At 36.1% G+C, this 16,734-nt stretch overlaps 1 protein-coding gene across 1 annotated transcript in view; it reads right to left on the bottom strand.

Moving 5' to 3' along the window:
• Nucleotides 1-16,734, bottom strand: part of POF1B (POF1B actin binding protein) — a 91,959-nt gene that overhangs the window by 34,788 nt on the left and 40,437 nt on the right. Inside the window, exons 4-5 of the mRNA XM_068963182.1 lie at nt 10,527-10,628; nt 5,329-5,511 (exon numbers count right to left, since the gene is read on the bottom strand). Coding sequence (XP_068819283.1) covers nt 5,329-5,511; nt 10,527-10,628 — 285 coding nt within the window. The remainder of the gene's footprint in view (nt 1-5,328; nt 5,512-10,526; nt 10,629-16,734) is intronic.

Raw genomic sequence — 16,734 nt, 5'->3', positions numbered from 1 at the left:
GGGGAGGGAGGCTCAACAGGGAGGGGAATATAAGTATAATTATGGCAGAAACCAACACAACATTGTAAAGTAATTTTCCTCCAATTAAAAAATAAATTAAAAAGAAAGTACCTGACACTAAGATTTATACAGTCCTGATATTGACAAAAATTAAATTTTTAAATGATGGAAGAAAGACACTAGAGGTTGGAGAGTTTTTCTTTGGCAATAGCACTAAGTGAGCAGGACTCTTCCCTTTACATCTTCTCATGACTCTAAAAGTTTCCTTGGAAGTCTCAAGCCAAGTGCAAAAGAGTTGTGTGTGCTATATATATAATTATTTGAGCCTTTCTTTAAACACCATCTATATGACAACTTTAAAAAAATAATAATAAAATAAAATAAAAAACAAGTTCAGCTGATCTTTTTCCTGTTGCTAACATATGTGGAATTATCTGTTCCTTGCTAATGGCAGGAAAATGATCACAGCATGTTATTCTCAATGTCCTTGAGAAAGGAAATGTGATCAGTGATGTTCTGAATTTGAAACCAAAATGATGATGTTTCTAAGGAGAACCATGGAAAACATACAAAAATTAGTTTTATTTGAAATATTTTGAAGCCAGGTTTTTGGACACCTGATTTTAAAAAAAAATATTTTAATGCTTCTTAGAACACACTTTAAAGGTGATTTAGTCATGGCAAATAGATGGGGAAACAATGGAAACAGTGACAGACTTTATATTTTTGGGCTCCAAAATCATTGCAGATAGTGACTGTGGCCATGAAATTAAAAGACACTGGCTCCTTGGAAGAAAAGGTATGACCAACCTAGACAATATATTAAAAAGCAGAGACATTACTTTGTCAACAAAGGTCCGTTTAGTTAAAACTATGGCTTTTCCAGTAGTCACGTATGAATGTGAGAGTTGAACTATAAAGAAAGCTGAGCACCAAAGAACTGATGCTTTTGAACTGTGATGTTGGAGAAGACTCTTGAGAGTCCCTTGGACAGCCAGCCAGAGATCCAACCAATCCATCCTAAAGGAAATCAGTCCTAAATATTCATTCATTGCAAGGGCTGATGTTGAAGCTGAAACTCCAATACTTTGGCCACGTGATGCAAAAAACTGACTCACTTGAAAAGACCCTGATGCTGGGAAAGACTGAAGGTGGGAGGAGAAGGGAATGACAGAGGATGAGATGGTTGGATGGCACCATCAACTCAATGGACATGAGTTTGAGTAAACTCCGGGAGTTGGTTATGGACAGGGAGGCCTGGCGTGCTGCATTCCATGGGGTTGAAAAGAGTCAGACACAACTGAGAGACTGAACTGAACTGAAAACTATTAAAATGGGAACCAATTTCCTATTTTGATGCTTTGAAGGATTTGGGGCCTGAGTTTGAGGAGGGAAAGGTAAAGATTCAAACATTCGTTTGAACATCTACTATGTGCTTGGCACTAAGCTGGATACTTTACATATTTTATCTCATTTAATTCTATTGTAGATATACTGCACGTTAAGTGTGATTCTCCCTGTTTATAGATACGGAAACTGATGTTCAGTCCAGTGAAAGTCAATTACCTAGGCTCACGCAGCTCAGCAGAATCAGGTTTTATCAGTTCAGTTCAGTCGCTCAGTCGCTCAGTCATGTCCGACCCTTTGCGACCCCAGGCCTCCGCACGCCAGGCCTCCCTGTCCATCACCAACTCCCGGAGTTCACTCAGACCCACGTCTATCGAGTCAGTGATGCCATCCAGCCATCTCATCCTCTGTCGTCCCCTTCTCCTCCTGCCCCCAATCCCTCTCAGCATCAGAGTCTTTTCCAATGAGTCAACTCTTCGCATGAGGTGGCCAAAGTACTGGAGTTTCAGCTTTAGCATCATCAAGTTTTATAAACCCAAATAATTTTATTTAAAGTCTGTGTTCCTTGACCTCTGAATTGCAATTTAACTCTAAACACAAACTAAAAATGGGTCAACCTTTAGTATAAGAAAAAAAGCCTAACTGACATCTGCTCTATTACTCTTCAAAGACTCTTCCACTCATGTGAAAGACTAACGTGTAAACACCAAAGAGCTTAGGTAAGACAATTCATTTTCTACCCTGCTTTGGCCATGGGATCTGCACAATGAGGTTACCCCATCCTCACTTTGACCAGAAATGGAACCAATTCTATATTATCCACATAGGTGAAAATTACTAGCTCTAAGCTTCCCAGGGCTATTCTGTTTTCAGCAGCACTTCAACTTTATCCACATAAAATACTGAAAAAAAAAACACAGAAAAAAAAAGTGTACAAAAAGCCTCCAGCCTTTACCAGAACTAAATCCAAATCTTAAACTAAAGGATGAATAATAAAATAGAAACTAATATATTAGTTACCTAACTCTGCCCATTTTCTAAACAGACAATATCTGCTTTGGTCAAATATATTATTATTTGCACTAAGCTGATAAAAGTATATCATAGCATTACCATTGCCTTTGGATAAGATGCTTAATCCTGTGATATTGTTCCCATCTCTGATAATTGTCCCTCACTTCATCCCTACTGTCGTTATCTTAGCTTAAGTTTTACACTTTATATGGCAAAATATTACAATATCGTAAAGTAATTATCCTCCAATTAAAATAAATTAATTAAAATCAAGACAAAAACAAGTTTTACACTTTGCTGACATATCTTTTAATAATCTCTCTGCAAATCCTTCTCTGTGGTATTTTTCATGTTGTAGACTTATAGTTTATGAAGCACATCAAATATATTTTCATTTAGTCTTTATATCAACTCTGTGATGTAGACATTGCTAACAGAATTTTATGGATGAAGATATTTCTGAGAGATTTAATATTTATTAAGAACACACAGCTTGAAAAGACATAGCTGGGACTTGAACTCAGATCTTCCTACCCTGAAGCTAGTCCACTTTCTGTTATAGCACTAAAGCCTTTCCAGTGGCAGACTCTTAACCCATTGGCCTACTCATGTTTACATTATTGACCAAGGACTCTCCACACTGCTGACTCAACTTCCAGAAGGAACTCTCAGTAAGCTCTGGAGTCAAGCTAACTATGTACAAATCCTGGCTCTACCACATGCTAGCTATGCAAAGCCTTTGCAAGTAACAACTTCTACGAACCTCAGTTTTCTTCTCTTAACAATAAAGGATGCTTGGGGCTGGTGCACTGGGATGACCCAGAGTGATGGTAAGGGGAGGTAGGTGGGAGGGGTGTTCAGGATGGGGAACACGTGTATACCTGTGGCAGATTCATGTTGATGTATAGCAAAACCAATACAATATTGTAAAGTTATTAAATTAAAAAAACAATAAAGGCAATAATGATATCTTCTTCATTCTGATCACTGTGAAGAGAAAACTAATCAATATTTCACTTTATCTTACACAAAGCTTCTAGAATTAATCTAATCATACCTATCAATATTTTCCTACTTAATAACCTTCAATCATTCTCCATTGCCTGCCAAATAAAGTTCAAAATTTTAAACTTAACCTTCAGAAATTATCTGGTTGTCCAGTGATTATGTTTCCATGATTTCACAGCTGAAGGCCCAGGTTCAATCCTTGGTCAAGAAACTAAGATCGTGCCATGGCAATGGCCTCACGATCTGGCCTTAATATATCATTTAAATCTTACACTCTAATAGTCTTCATCCCATATCTCCTTTGTCATACAAACCGAACCACTATTCCTGAAACCCAAAATGTACTTTCCAAAATATATCAATTTTTCATGTGACTCCCTGTTCTTAGGATGTCCATGTCACACACCACCATACCACATATGGAAATTCTATTCACTCTTCAATACCCAGGTCAATCTCTTCCTTCTCAACAAAGCTTTCCTACATCTTCCTTTGAAATTAATATCATCTTTCTTCTATTCCCAAAGCTCATTGCATGTTCCTTTTATAACAGACATACTTTGCTTTGTATAATATTTTATATGTTTGCCACTTTCCCCTATTATACAATAAGTACCTAAGAGAAATGTGACAATGTCTTACTGATGTTTGTATTTTTCATAGTAACTGGTGTGAAGATTTAATGCTTACAAATAATAATTATTACTGTAAACTAGTAATTACCATTTGTTAAGTACTTACAGTCAGTACTCAACAATCATTAAGTTCTTAACATACAAGACATGATTTATTCTTACAATAACTCTGTAAGAAATGGGTGATGAGTCTTATGATGAGGAAACAGAAACAAAGCAAAGTAACATATTGAACTGATGAACTTAGACCTACAAAATGAAAATTTCAAATAATTTAACCTAGAAAAATGTCTTTCTAATTGTCATTACTAACCCATTTAAGAAATTCAACATCATCTGGACCATGTTAGAATAATTCTAAAGCCAGTATTTCCATACATGATATGATATTCAGGGAAAAGATAATTTTAGGCTTTATCAGTTGGAAAAAAAAATGTGTCTTAAATCTTTCATGGTTCTTTTTTGTTTGTTTTTACCAATATTGCCAAAGTGCATATCTCAAAGTTTCAGTCTTTAGAAATAACCTCATGCATATTTAATATAAAACAATCATATTTTTATATGGGCAGGGTCCTTTATTTTTTCTTATTCTTTTTTATTTTGTCTTTCAGTTGCATATGAGTTGCCTATGAGAGAGGTCAGTTGAACAAATTATTTTTTACTGGGAAAAATATGAAAACATACAAATTATTTATTTTCCATAGTTCCAGTTATTATTTCTAGTTTTCCCAAGATTCAAGACCATCTTTTTCTCCTTTAACACCTATATAACAGATGTTCACAAAGTTCCAAAGTATTCAGAACATAAATTAGTCACTGATGATTGCATTCCAACAGATTTCTTCTTAGCAACTAAGTTTTAGTTTCTGTCTTGTTAATGAAACACACAATAAAATGTATTCCTATTATAACCTGAGTTAATATACCAAATTTGCAAAGAAAACATAAAAGTTACCAGCTTGTGAAATGTGACCATTACAATCATCTTAGAAATATCAACTCTAATTCATTTTTCACTTAAATATCATATGTCATGAAAATATTTAATGTTGTACAACTGTTGGATCCATTCAGCTATAAATTAGATATTCATTTATCAGTTTCTAACTTCCCTCATAGATTTAATGTATTAATATACCTGAATTATTTTGTGTTCTGAGAAGAGATAGAAAATTTTATTTTAAAAATGCCATAATAAAACAAATCCCCATGGTATAACCCCTCAATATTTTGATGAAAATTTAATGTGGGTATCTCTACTGAAGTGTGAGAAGGGTTTAAGAGATTATTTCAATTTTACAAGGAATCATTTCATTAATCTTACCTGCTCATGTGTATGGTTTGAGCCACCATGACACAGTTCAATTCCAGTGTTTGTAGAAACTGAATCACTTCCTGTGATGGTTTGAATTTTCTGACTAGAATGGGATTGTTCACAGTGTGGAGAGTGGATGATCTGGGGCTGTTGAACAATGTGATGATTGCACTGAACCTGAGGATAGCATTCCTAAAATACATACACAAGCCAAAAATATTTAGAATAAAAATTATCAATAAAAGAAAATCCATTTTTAAAAATTGAATGTGTTCTTTCACAAGATAAATTAAGCCCTAGGATTTATAGTTTTAATAAGTGATATATTAGTTTTCCAATTATTCCATTGGAAAAAAGTTGTACTGAATTCTATTTTTATTTGATCAGGTGGCTGCGACAATCCAAATACTTACCTAAGTTGGCCATGGAGTTGCATGTTCTGATTAAGTTAATATTCCAGTTATACTTAACACTAAAACTAAAATGAATATTAATATTAATTAATATTTAATTAATTCACTCAATATTCATGATTCAATAGGCACTTCAGGATCTAATTGCATAATATTATAATACTGAAGATATTGATGGATATAAATTAGAAAATAAAATATTGTAGTGACTTTCAGTGTCAGAAGCATAATAGAGTCACAGTGGGGGCAAGTGAAGTTCTTACACTTACGAAAATCAAGCATAAATTAAGAAAAAAGATTGGAAAAAAAGAAGAAAAAAGATTGGAAAACAGTAACTGAACCTTCAGATCCTGAAAACATAGATTCTAACTCTGATTCTACCATTAACTCTGTGATCTTGAGAAACTGTATATGCAATTTTATAAGCCTCAGTTTCCTCATGTGTGAAAGGGGAGATAGTATGTACCTCATTGGGTTGCTGTGAGGAGTAAATTAACTAATGTTTGCAAAGTGCCAAGTATAAAGAAGGTGGGAATTAACGTTTACTATTATCATTATCAAGTTTTATCATTGTCACCATCATCATCATCAACTTAATCATCAACCACCCATTAGTTTTGCAGGTTAAAAAAAAAAAAAAAAACCATGAGGTCCAGAGAGGTAGGATAATTTACTTATGATGGTATAATTAACGGCAAAATTGGGTCTGGAACTTATGACTTCTTGCTCAGAGTTCATTCAGACCATTAGACAGAATTTGTACTGTCTTCAAAATATTTTGGAACTTGTTTTTAAACTAAATCTTTGTTAGCTGTTTGCTTATTTACTGTGATTTTGTTTCTGGTAAGTGTTGAGCACAGGCTAAGAAAAGATATCTGGTTATTTCAGTTTTGAAGATTTCAGGTATGTTTGAATTTTCTATGTTATTTTGTTTTATTCTACTTTGAAAACAGATAACTTAAAGCCAGTTTTCAAAAAAAACTTTCACAGAATAAAAATACTCTGCTTGAACCATAATGCTACATTCATGCACATAAAATTAACCTTGAAAGTATAAATTCAATGCTCTATTTCCTTTTGACTGTGGAAAGGTGAACTATGTTAATGAAGTAAGGCACTTCAAATTTTAAAATTTTTATATGGAATAATTTTCAAACTGTATTAATTAAAGAAACAAGATGCATAAGAATGAATATAGTATACTCCTTGTGTATAATATTTTTAATGTATACACATGTATACTTACAAACATATACAATTGCTTTTAAATATATGCATGGAACAAAAACACTGAGAATGACTGCTTCTGGGAAGAGGAACTGAGGGAAAAAAAGATCAGGACAGAGAAGATTTTTTGCACTCTTTTTGTACCTTTTATATTTATGCTTTGAAATTTTTATCATGTATACAAATATCTTTTCATGTATATAAAAATATTTTGGAAAAAATATATATTAAGAGACACATTTTACAAGTAGGAACTGCCTTGTTAAACATATAAATAAAGGTCACAGAATCAGTTCATAGAATAATTTTCTCCAAGCTGCTTTCAAATAGAATCTTTCTCTCTCTCTCTCTCTTTTTTTTTCTCTTCTTCTTCTCTACAAATATACTAACACTAAGTAAGATCTGCACAGTTTAGAAGTCTGACTGTGTATTATCTAGCTTTTGTAAGAATTTTTGGTATGAAAATTTTGTTCTTTTATGTTACAAAATACCTTCATACACTAGATTAGGAAAAGTCAGGGTGATAGTTGGAGAAAACTTTCCCCAATGAGGAGCTAGTACATTACTGAAATAAAATTCCTTCGGGGGGGAGGGGAATGTGTCCTTTAACAGATGAGGAAAAACTCTGAAACGACAATAAAGAAAACAAAACCCATTCCTCAACCATCTTTTCTTATTAATGTATCAGTTGACTCTTGAATGGAATGCTGACAGTCTCTCCATCTGAGATGTCTTGCGGTTTTCCTAAACCTATTTGACCTGTGAACCACTAACTGGTACCACTGAAGTCTTAGCAGGTTTTCAGTTTTCAGTCCTCATACCTGACTGCTAAAATTATTTTTCCGAAGCAAGATATTCATGTTTCTCATACTTTTGTGACATATCACAAGCTGAGTTTTTAATGTACAAAGTTCAAACATTTCTGATTTACCAAATATCTTACCATGTATTTCTCTTCTTTGCTTAAGAAAAATATACACAGAGTACAATTTATAGACTTCCCTTGTGGCTCTGATGGTAAAGAATCTGCCTGTAATGCAGGAGACCCAGGTTTGATCCATATGAATTGGATAATTATCTTGCCACTGGCATTACTTTACCATCCTTCTACTATAAAGACCTCTTTTTTGGACAGGTTCCATCCCCTAAAAGCTAGTCCTATTTGAATTAGTCTCATGATGACATTTTTTTAAAAATTAGTCTCATGATGACATTGGCTTCCCTGATAGCTCAGTTTGGTAAAGAATCCACCTGCAATGCAGAAAACTCAAGTTCAATTCCTGGGTCGGGAAGATCTGCTGGAGAAGGGATAGGCTACCCACTCCAGTATCCCTGGGCTTTCCTTGTGGCTCAGCTGGTAAAGAATCTGCCTGCAATGTGGGAGAACTGGGTCAGATCTTTGGATTGGGAAGATCCCCTGGAGAAGGGAAAGGCTACCCACTCCATTATTCTGGCCTGGAGAATTCCATGGACTGTATAGTTCATGGGCTTGCAAAGAGTCAAACATGACTGAGTGACTTTCACTTCACTTCATGATGGCATTAAGCAGGTTCATCCAGACTCTAGCTTTATCCAGTTCATCCCATTATGTTTCTGTCACTGAGGAAACTAAGCTAGGTCAGAGAAATTGTATTTTCATATGCATGGTTCCTTTAAGCCTTAGGCAGTCTCCCATGGCAGTTCCCAAACTCCCAAATCATTTAAGTTATTAATAAAAATAGTGGACATATAAAAGTAAATAGTCAAGTTAATAGTAATTTAGCTATTGATATTATAGTAAATAGCAGCAATGTTCACTGAAAACATCTTTAATTGTTACAGATATGTAGCAACAATAATGTACAGGATATTCAATATTTTTTCTAGGGCCAAGATTTAGAAAGCTGTTTACTCTCTTTGAAACAAGAAGTTAGAAGCAGTGTGAAATGATGTATCTCAAAAATTCCTTACTATTTAAAACTGTCATGCTTACTGTTTTGGGAGTTTAGTTAGATAAAGGACAGATGTTATAACCTAGTAGCTTGAAGAAAGTGTCTTTTGAAAAACTGACATTTCATGAAGTTTTTCTATTTTGTATCATAATGTACAGAAACTGGAAAATATATGTTTAATATGTACTATACTAACTCCTTCAGACTATATCCAATTTTTGAAGCAGACCAGAATCTTAAAAGATTTGGATGTTTATGATTCTGAGAGCTTACTCTATTTCATTATTACTGGGTATCAAATGAGTAAATAATATATTAATTCCAATGAACTGGGTAACAACTGCCCATAAATACTAATAAAAACAAGATATGTTCTCATGCCAAGAAAAATGAAAAAGGAGAATTTCGTATGTTTTAATGTTTCATTTGCATATGAGAAAAAATGATTTTGTGATCAAAATTCGTTTGATAGTATTTAATTATCTGTTTTGGGTTGAATTAAACCTCTCCCCCCCAAATCACTTAAGTCCTAACTCCCAGTACTCCCAGTACTTCAGAATGTGAACTTACTTGGAAACAGGGTCTTTACAGAGGTAATCAAGTTAAAATGAGGTTATTAGAATAAATCTTAATCAAGAATGACTAGTGTCCTCATGAAAATGGGAAATTTGGACATGAGACAAACATGCACAGAGGGAAGACCACATGAAGACACACAGGAAGGATGCTATGTGACAATGGAGAATTAAAATTATGCATTTACAAGCTTGAGGCCACCAGAAACTAGGAGATAGGAAGGGAAGAGTTCCTTCCATAGAGGTTTTAGAGGAGGCATGGCCCTTCCAATATGGTTATTTCATAGTTCTGGCCTCCAGAACTGCGAGACAATAAATTTCTGTTGTTTCAAGCCATTCAGATTGTAGTACTTTGCTACCAAAGGCTTAAGAAGCTATTGCACTAATGTAGTTCAAGAGATAAATCCCAGGCTTTGTCTGGCCTGAACATGCTTGTACCCATTGAGCATGTCAATGTGAAACGTCTATTGGTTTCAGTAACAACTCTGTTTGAAGGATGGAAGGGCACAAGGAGGGAGGAGCTCTAAATGCCATGGAATTACCATCACCCTGCTGTAGTTTTGTACTCTGTACATGGTCTCGGCTAAGCTTAATGGAATTTCAAAAACCTGACTTCAAGATTTCATTTTCTAGATCTTTTACAGTTAAAGAGTATTTTGCCCATCTGTTCATAGTGTTCATTTAGAAATTCATTTCATATTAAATTAATTAAGAAAAAATTACAATGTTTTAAATTATTATTTTTGTGAGCTTAGTTTAAAAGAAATGTACAAAACACTGAGATATCTATATTAAGTTCAGATTCTACCATTAATTTTCTCCATGACTTGGCATCTCTTCATTTCAATTTCTCTTTCAGTAAAATGGGGACAATACTTCAAATGAAGAAATCTAAATGAAATTGTTAAGGATGATATGAAGGGCTGTAAATATAAAAAAGTATTATTATGACTCATAGTGGTCTCACCTGACACTTGAAAATTGAATGTCATTTTAACTCTATTAAAATATTTATAATTCAAAAGCATACACTTATAAACCTTAAAACAAATTTCACATACCTGGTCCATATTTAGTTTCTCCACTTTTCTTATGGTTTTTTCATAAATAACATTATTTCCTGGAAAGAAATGGCCTCCTCTTAGGAATGGTGACAGAGGTTCCTACAAAGACAGTAAAAGTTGCATTTTGCTTTGCAAGTTAGCTTTTTGGAGGAAATTGAACTTAAGCAAATACGCATTCTCCAATAAACACTGAGGTAGTGGCAGACTTTAGGAAAAAAGGAAATGACATCCCAATAAAGTTCTGAGAAATATAAGGATGTATTAATAAAAATAATATATTTTCTCAAACAGAATAATCTGTATTTCCCACTACATTTTACTAGGCCTAACAGTGTTTGGGGGAAATTGGAAAGAAGGGGTGGGAAAGACTTTTTTCTGTTCCTAAGGAGAAGTATAATGTTTCCTATAGAGGTAGACAGGCATGAGGTCAACCACACCTAAATTGGGTTTACTGGAAAGTTTCTTTTGATGTGAAACTATCATTGGGAAAATGTAAAATAAACATAATTTGGCACCACTGAGCCTATATTAAAGATTTTTTTTTTTTTTGTAATTCAATCTGGGTGCCCTTGAAATGAAGTGCACTATACAATTCTTTCTTATGATTACAATGTGTCAGGCAATGAAATAATGGCTGGTGACATGTCCAAGATCTGAAAGAAACCAGGGAAGGGCTAATAAAAATCAGACCAGGAGTCCAAAATAATTGTAATGTGTACTATACTCCTCTCTTTTCTTTTGGCTTTCATGACTTTTCACTTATGTGGGGGGATGGGTGGGTGTGGTTATTTTGTTACAAATGAAAAATTGCATTCTTGTTATTATTATTATTATTATTTTTGCAATACAGAGGAAAAGTATAGAAGGGGATTGGCTAAACTATTACCAGTTAATGTGTTTAGGACCATTTCAAAATCAACAAAATATGATAGCATTTTTGTAGTCGGCTACTTAAAAATTTTTTAGAACAGTTGAACTAAAATACTGGTTGTTCTGGTTATTGAGAAGGCAAGGCACTCCTGAACCCAAAATATATATTTCTTGTATTCAAGTTTGGATAAAGAGTGCTCTAACTAAATGTTCCTGAGATACTTTGGCAAAACAAACATAAGTGATTCATTTTGGCTAACTAATGAATTATTAAATCTAAAAATGGATATTATTAAATAAAAAAAATGGATATGGTCCAACACAGCCGGTGCAGGAGGGCCAGAGGGGTGGCTGTGAGGAGATACCCCTTGTCCAAGGTAAGGACCAGCAGCTGTGCTTTGCTGGAGCAGCCATGAAGAGATACCCCATGTCCAAGGTGTTGTGAGAGAGGCATCAGAGGGCAGATACACAAACCATAATCGCAGAAAACTAGTCAGTCTAATCACATGGACCACAGCCTGGTCTAACTCAATGAAACTAAGCCAAGCTGTGTGGGGTCACCCAGGATGGGTGGGTCATGGTGGAGAGCTATGACAGAATGTGGTCAACTGGAGAAGGGAATGGCAAACCACTTCAGTATTCTTGCATTGAGAACCCTGTGAACAGTATGAAAAGGCAAAAAGATAGGATACTGAAAGAGGAACTCCACAGGTCTGTAGGTGCCCAATATGCTACTGGAGATCAGTGGAAAAATAACTCCAGAAAGAATGAAGGGATGGAACCAAAGCAAAAACAATACCCAGCTGTGGATGTGACTGGTGACAGAAGCAAGGTCTGATGCTGTCAAGAGCAATATTGCATAGGAACCTGGAATGTTAGATCCATGAATCAAGGCAGATTGGAAGTAGTCTAACAGAAGATGGCAGGAGTGAACATCACCATTCTAGGAATCAGCGAACTAAAAGGGACTGGATTGGATGAATTTAACTCAGATGACCGTTATATCTACTACTGTGGGCAGGAATCCCTTAGAAGAAATGGAGTAGCCATCATGGTCAACAAAAGAGTCTGAACTGCAGTACTTGGATGCAGTCTCAAAAATTATGGAATGATCTCTATTTTCAAGGCAAACCATTCAGTATCACAGTAATCCAAATCTATGCCCCAACCAGTAATGCTGAAGAAACTGAAGTTGAACGGTTTTATGAAGACCGACAAGACCTTTTAGAACTAACACCCAAAAAAGATGTCCTTTTCTTTATACGGGACTGGAATGCAAAAGTAGGAAGTCAAGAAACACCTGGGGTAACAGGCAAATTTAGCCTTGGAATATGGAATGAAGCAGGGCAAAGGCTAATAGAGTTTTGCCAAAAGAATGCATTGGTTATAGCAAACACCCTCTTCCAAAAACACAAGAAAAGACTCTACACATGGACATCAGCAGATGGTCAACACCGAAATCAGATTGATTATATTCTTTGTAGCCAAAGATGGAGAAGCTATATGCAGTCAGCAAAAACGACCGGGAGCTGACTGGCTCAGATCATGAACTCCTTATTGCCAAATTCAGACTGAAATTGAAGAAAGTAGGGAAAACTGCTAGACCATTCAGGTATGACCTAAATCAAATCCCTTATGATTACACAGTGGAAGTGATAAATAGATTTAAGGGCCTAGATCTGATAGATATAGTGCCTGATGAACTATGGATGGAGGTTCGTGACATTGTACAGGAGACAGGGATCAAGACCATCCCCATGGAAAAGAAATGCAAAAATGCAAAATGGCTGTCTGGGGAGGCCTTACAAATAGCTGTGAAAAGAAGAGAAGTGAAAAGCAAAGGAGAAAAGGAAAGATATAAGCATCTGCATGCAGAGTTCCAAAGAATAGCAAAGAGAGATAAGAAAGCCTTCCTCAGAGATCAATGCAAAGAAATAGAGGAAAACAATGGAATGGGAAAGACTAGAGATCTCTTCAAGAAAATGAGAGATACCAAGGGAACATTTCATGCAAAGATGGGATCAATAAAGGACAGAAATGGTATGGACCTAACAGAAGCAGAAGATATTAAGAAGAGGTGGCAAGAATACACAGAAGAACTGTACAAAAAAGATCTTCACGACCAAGATAATCACGATGGTGTGATCACTCACCTAGAGCCAGACATCCTGGAAAGTGAAGTCAAGTGGGGCTTAGAAAGCATCACTACAAACAAGCTAGTGGAGGTGATGGAATTCCTGTTGAGCTATTTCAAATCCTGAAAGATGATACTGTGAAACTGCTGCACTTAATATGCCAGCAAATTTGGGAAACTCAGCAGTGGCCACAGGACTGGAAAAGGTCAGTTTTCATTCCAATCCCAAAGAAAGGCAATGCCAAAGAATGCTCAAACTACTGCACAATTGCACTCATCTCACATTCTAGTAAAGTAATGCTTAAAATTCTCCAAGCCACGCTTCACCAATATGTGAACCGAGAACTCCCTGATGTTCAAGCTGGTTTTAGAAAAGGCAGAGGAACCAGAGATCAAATTGCCAACATATGCAGAGTACATCATAAGAAACGCTGGGCTGGAAGAAGCACAAGCTGGAATCAAGATTGCTGCGAGAAATATCAATAACCTCAGATATGCAGATGACACCACCCTTATGGCAGAAAGTGAAGAGGAACTAAAAAGCCTCTTGATGAAAGTGAAAGAGGAGGAAAAATTTGGCTTAAAGCTCAACATTCAGAAAACTAAGATCATGACATTTGGTCCCATCACGTCATGGGAAATAGATTGGGAAACAGTGGGAACAGTGTCAGGCTTTATATTTGGGGGGTGGGGGGGGGCTCTAAAATCACTGCAGATGGTGATTGCAGCCATGAAATTAAAAGACACTTACTCCTTGGAAAGAAAGTTATGACCAACATAGACAGTATATTAAAAAGCAGAGACATTACTTTGCCAACAAACGTCCATGTAGTCAAGGCTATGATTTTCCCAGTGGTCATGTACGGATGTGAAAGTGAGACTGTGAAGAAAGCTGAGCACTGAAGAATTGATGCTTTTGAACTGTGGTGTTGAAGAAGAGTCTTGAGAGTTCCTCGGACTGCAAGGAGATCCAACCAGTCCATCCTAAAGGAGATCAGTCTGGGTGTTCTTGGGAAGGACTGATGCTAAAGCTGAAACTCCAATACTTTGGCCATGTAAAGAGTTGACTTATTGAAAAAGACTCTGATGCTGGGAGGGATTGGGGGCAGGAGGAGAAGGTAACAGACGATGAGATGGCTGGATAGCATCACCGACTCAATGGACATGAGTTTGGGTAAACTACAGGAGTTGGTGATGTACAGGGAGGCCTGGAGTGCTGCAATTCATGGGGTTGCAAAGAGTCAGACATGACTGAGTAACTGAACTGAACTGAACTGAACTGAAAAATGGATATATTTTTAAAAATTACCCTAGGAACTATTTTGTGTTTGTTTTTTGTAAAACAAACAACCAAACAAAAAAAATTCTTTGGTAATACACATAACACATGTTTACATTTATGTAACACATGTTTCAGCACTTACTGTGCACAATATACTTTGCTAAGTATTATAAGGAATGAATCAAAGTTAGATTATTACTAGGAGGATTGAATATTAATCAGGGTTCATACTATAGCCAGCGGCCTGTATTTGTAATGGGCTTCCCTGGTGGCTCAGATGGTAAAGAATCTGCCTGCAATGCAGGAGACCCAGATTTGATCTCTGGGTGGGGATATCCCCAAGAGAAAAGAATGACAACCGACTCCAGCATTCTTGCCTAGAGATTCCCATGGAGCCTGGTGGGTGACAGTCCATGGAGGTGCAAAGAGTCAGACACGACAGAAGTAACTTTGAGTGCATGCATGTAAGTAAAAAATGTTATTTATATTTTAAACGACTATGAGTTAAAAGAAAGAAGACCAAGACCCTATGTGGGCAACAAAGCCTGGAATACATACTATATGGCCTTTTATAGGAAAAGTTTGCTAATCCCTGGTCTAGATAATATGTAAGCACAAATATTTGTAATACAAGGTAAAAAGAGACAAGTGACAATAAAAAGTACAGCGAAATAATACCGGATGGAATTCAGGAGAAGAAAAATCAAGTTGCATCTGGTAGTGGTTATTTGGATCAGATAGCATTTGAGAGAAGGTTTAGGTGGGCTTTGAATATAAGGAGATGAAAGAAAATGGTATTTGAAATGAAGATAATAGAGTAAGTCAAGACACCAAGGTTGGAAAAGTGTAAATTTACATGTAGGGGATATACTTGGCAGATGAAGCATGGTTCTGCAAACAGTGAGATACCTTTGAATGCTTTTAAACAGGGCTGTGATTTGAACAGGAGAATGAAATGGCAACCCACTCCAGTATTCTTGCCTGGAGAATCCCAGGGACAGAGGAGCCTAGTGGGCTGCCGTCTATGGGGTCGCACAGAGTCGGACATAAGTCCACTTTAGAAAGAGTAATTGGTAAATGGAAAGAATACAGGTAAAGAAACCAGTTAGAAAATTATCCTACATAATTAAGTACAGTACTTTTCAACCATGACTCCGAGATCTTGAACCTGAGGAATCTACTATATGGCCAACAGTCTCAACAACAACAACAACAACAAACAGTAAATGTGGAGACATATGGAGTTTTATGTGCTCCAGGTAAGAATCTAGGTCTGATTCATGTTTGTATTCCTCATATGCGCGTGCATGCTAAGTAGCTTCAGTCCTGTCTGATTCTCCAGGTGAGAGTACTGGAGTGGGTTGCCATGCATGCCCTCTTCCAGGGGATCTTCCCAACTCAGGGATCAAACCTGCGTTTCCTGCATTGTAGGCAGGTTTTTTACCTCTGAGCCACAGGGGAAGCCCAAACACACATTAACTTACTGCAAATAACTAGTAAAAAGACTTTTTTACAGCACACAGTTGAAAACACATGTCTGGAACTGGGTGGGGATTTCATGACTACTGTTCTATATTTCAGAATCATATGCATAGAAGTTGTAGTTAAAACCATGCAATTGCTGAGAAGGCAAAAGAATATCAAGGACAGAACTAGACAAATCTTCAGAAGTATGAGAATCATAAGTAAAAAATTCCATATAGTCAAAAGAAGAGAAGTTTTCAGGAATCAATAAGGTGAGTGAAGGTATAAATGCTTCATGGAGGTCAAGAATTACAAAGTAGGTTGGATTTGAACTACTACAAATCTATTGGATTTGATTATTAAAATTAGTGAAAATATCCCTGGTAGCTCAGACTGTAAAGAATCTGCCTACAATGCAGGAGAGCTGGGTTCAATCCCTGGGTTGGGAAGACCCC

Source organism: Capricornis sumatraensis, chromosome X (assembly GCF_032405125.1).
Source record: "Capricornis sumatraensis isolate serow.1 chromosome X, serow.2, whole genome shotgun sequence".
In the NCBI taxonomy this organism is placed as follows: domain Eukaryota; kingdom Metazoa; phylum Chordata; class Mammalia; order Artiodactyla; family Bovidae; genus Capricornis; species Capricornis sumatraensis.
The sequence above is the reverse complement of the archived record's forward strand: the minus strand, read 5'-3'. Positions and strand labels throughout refer to the sequence as shown.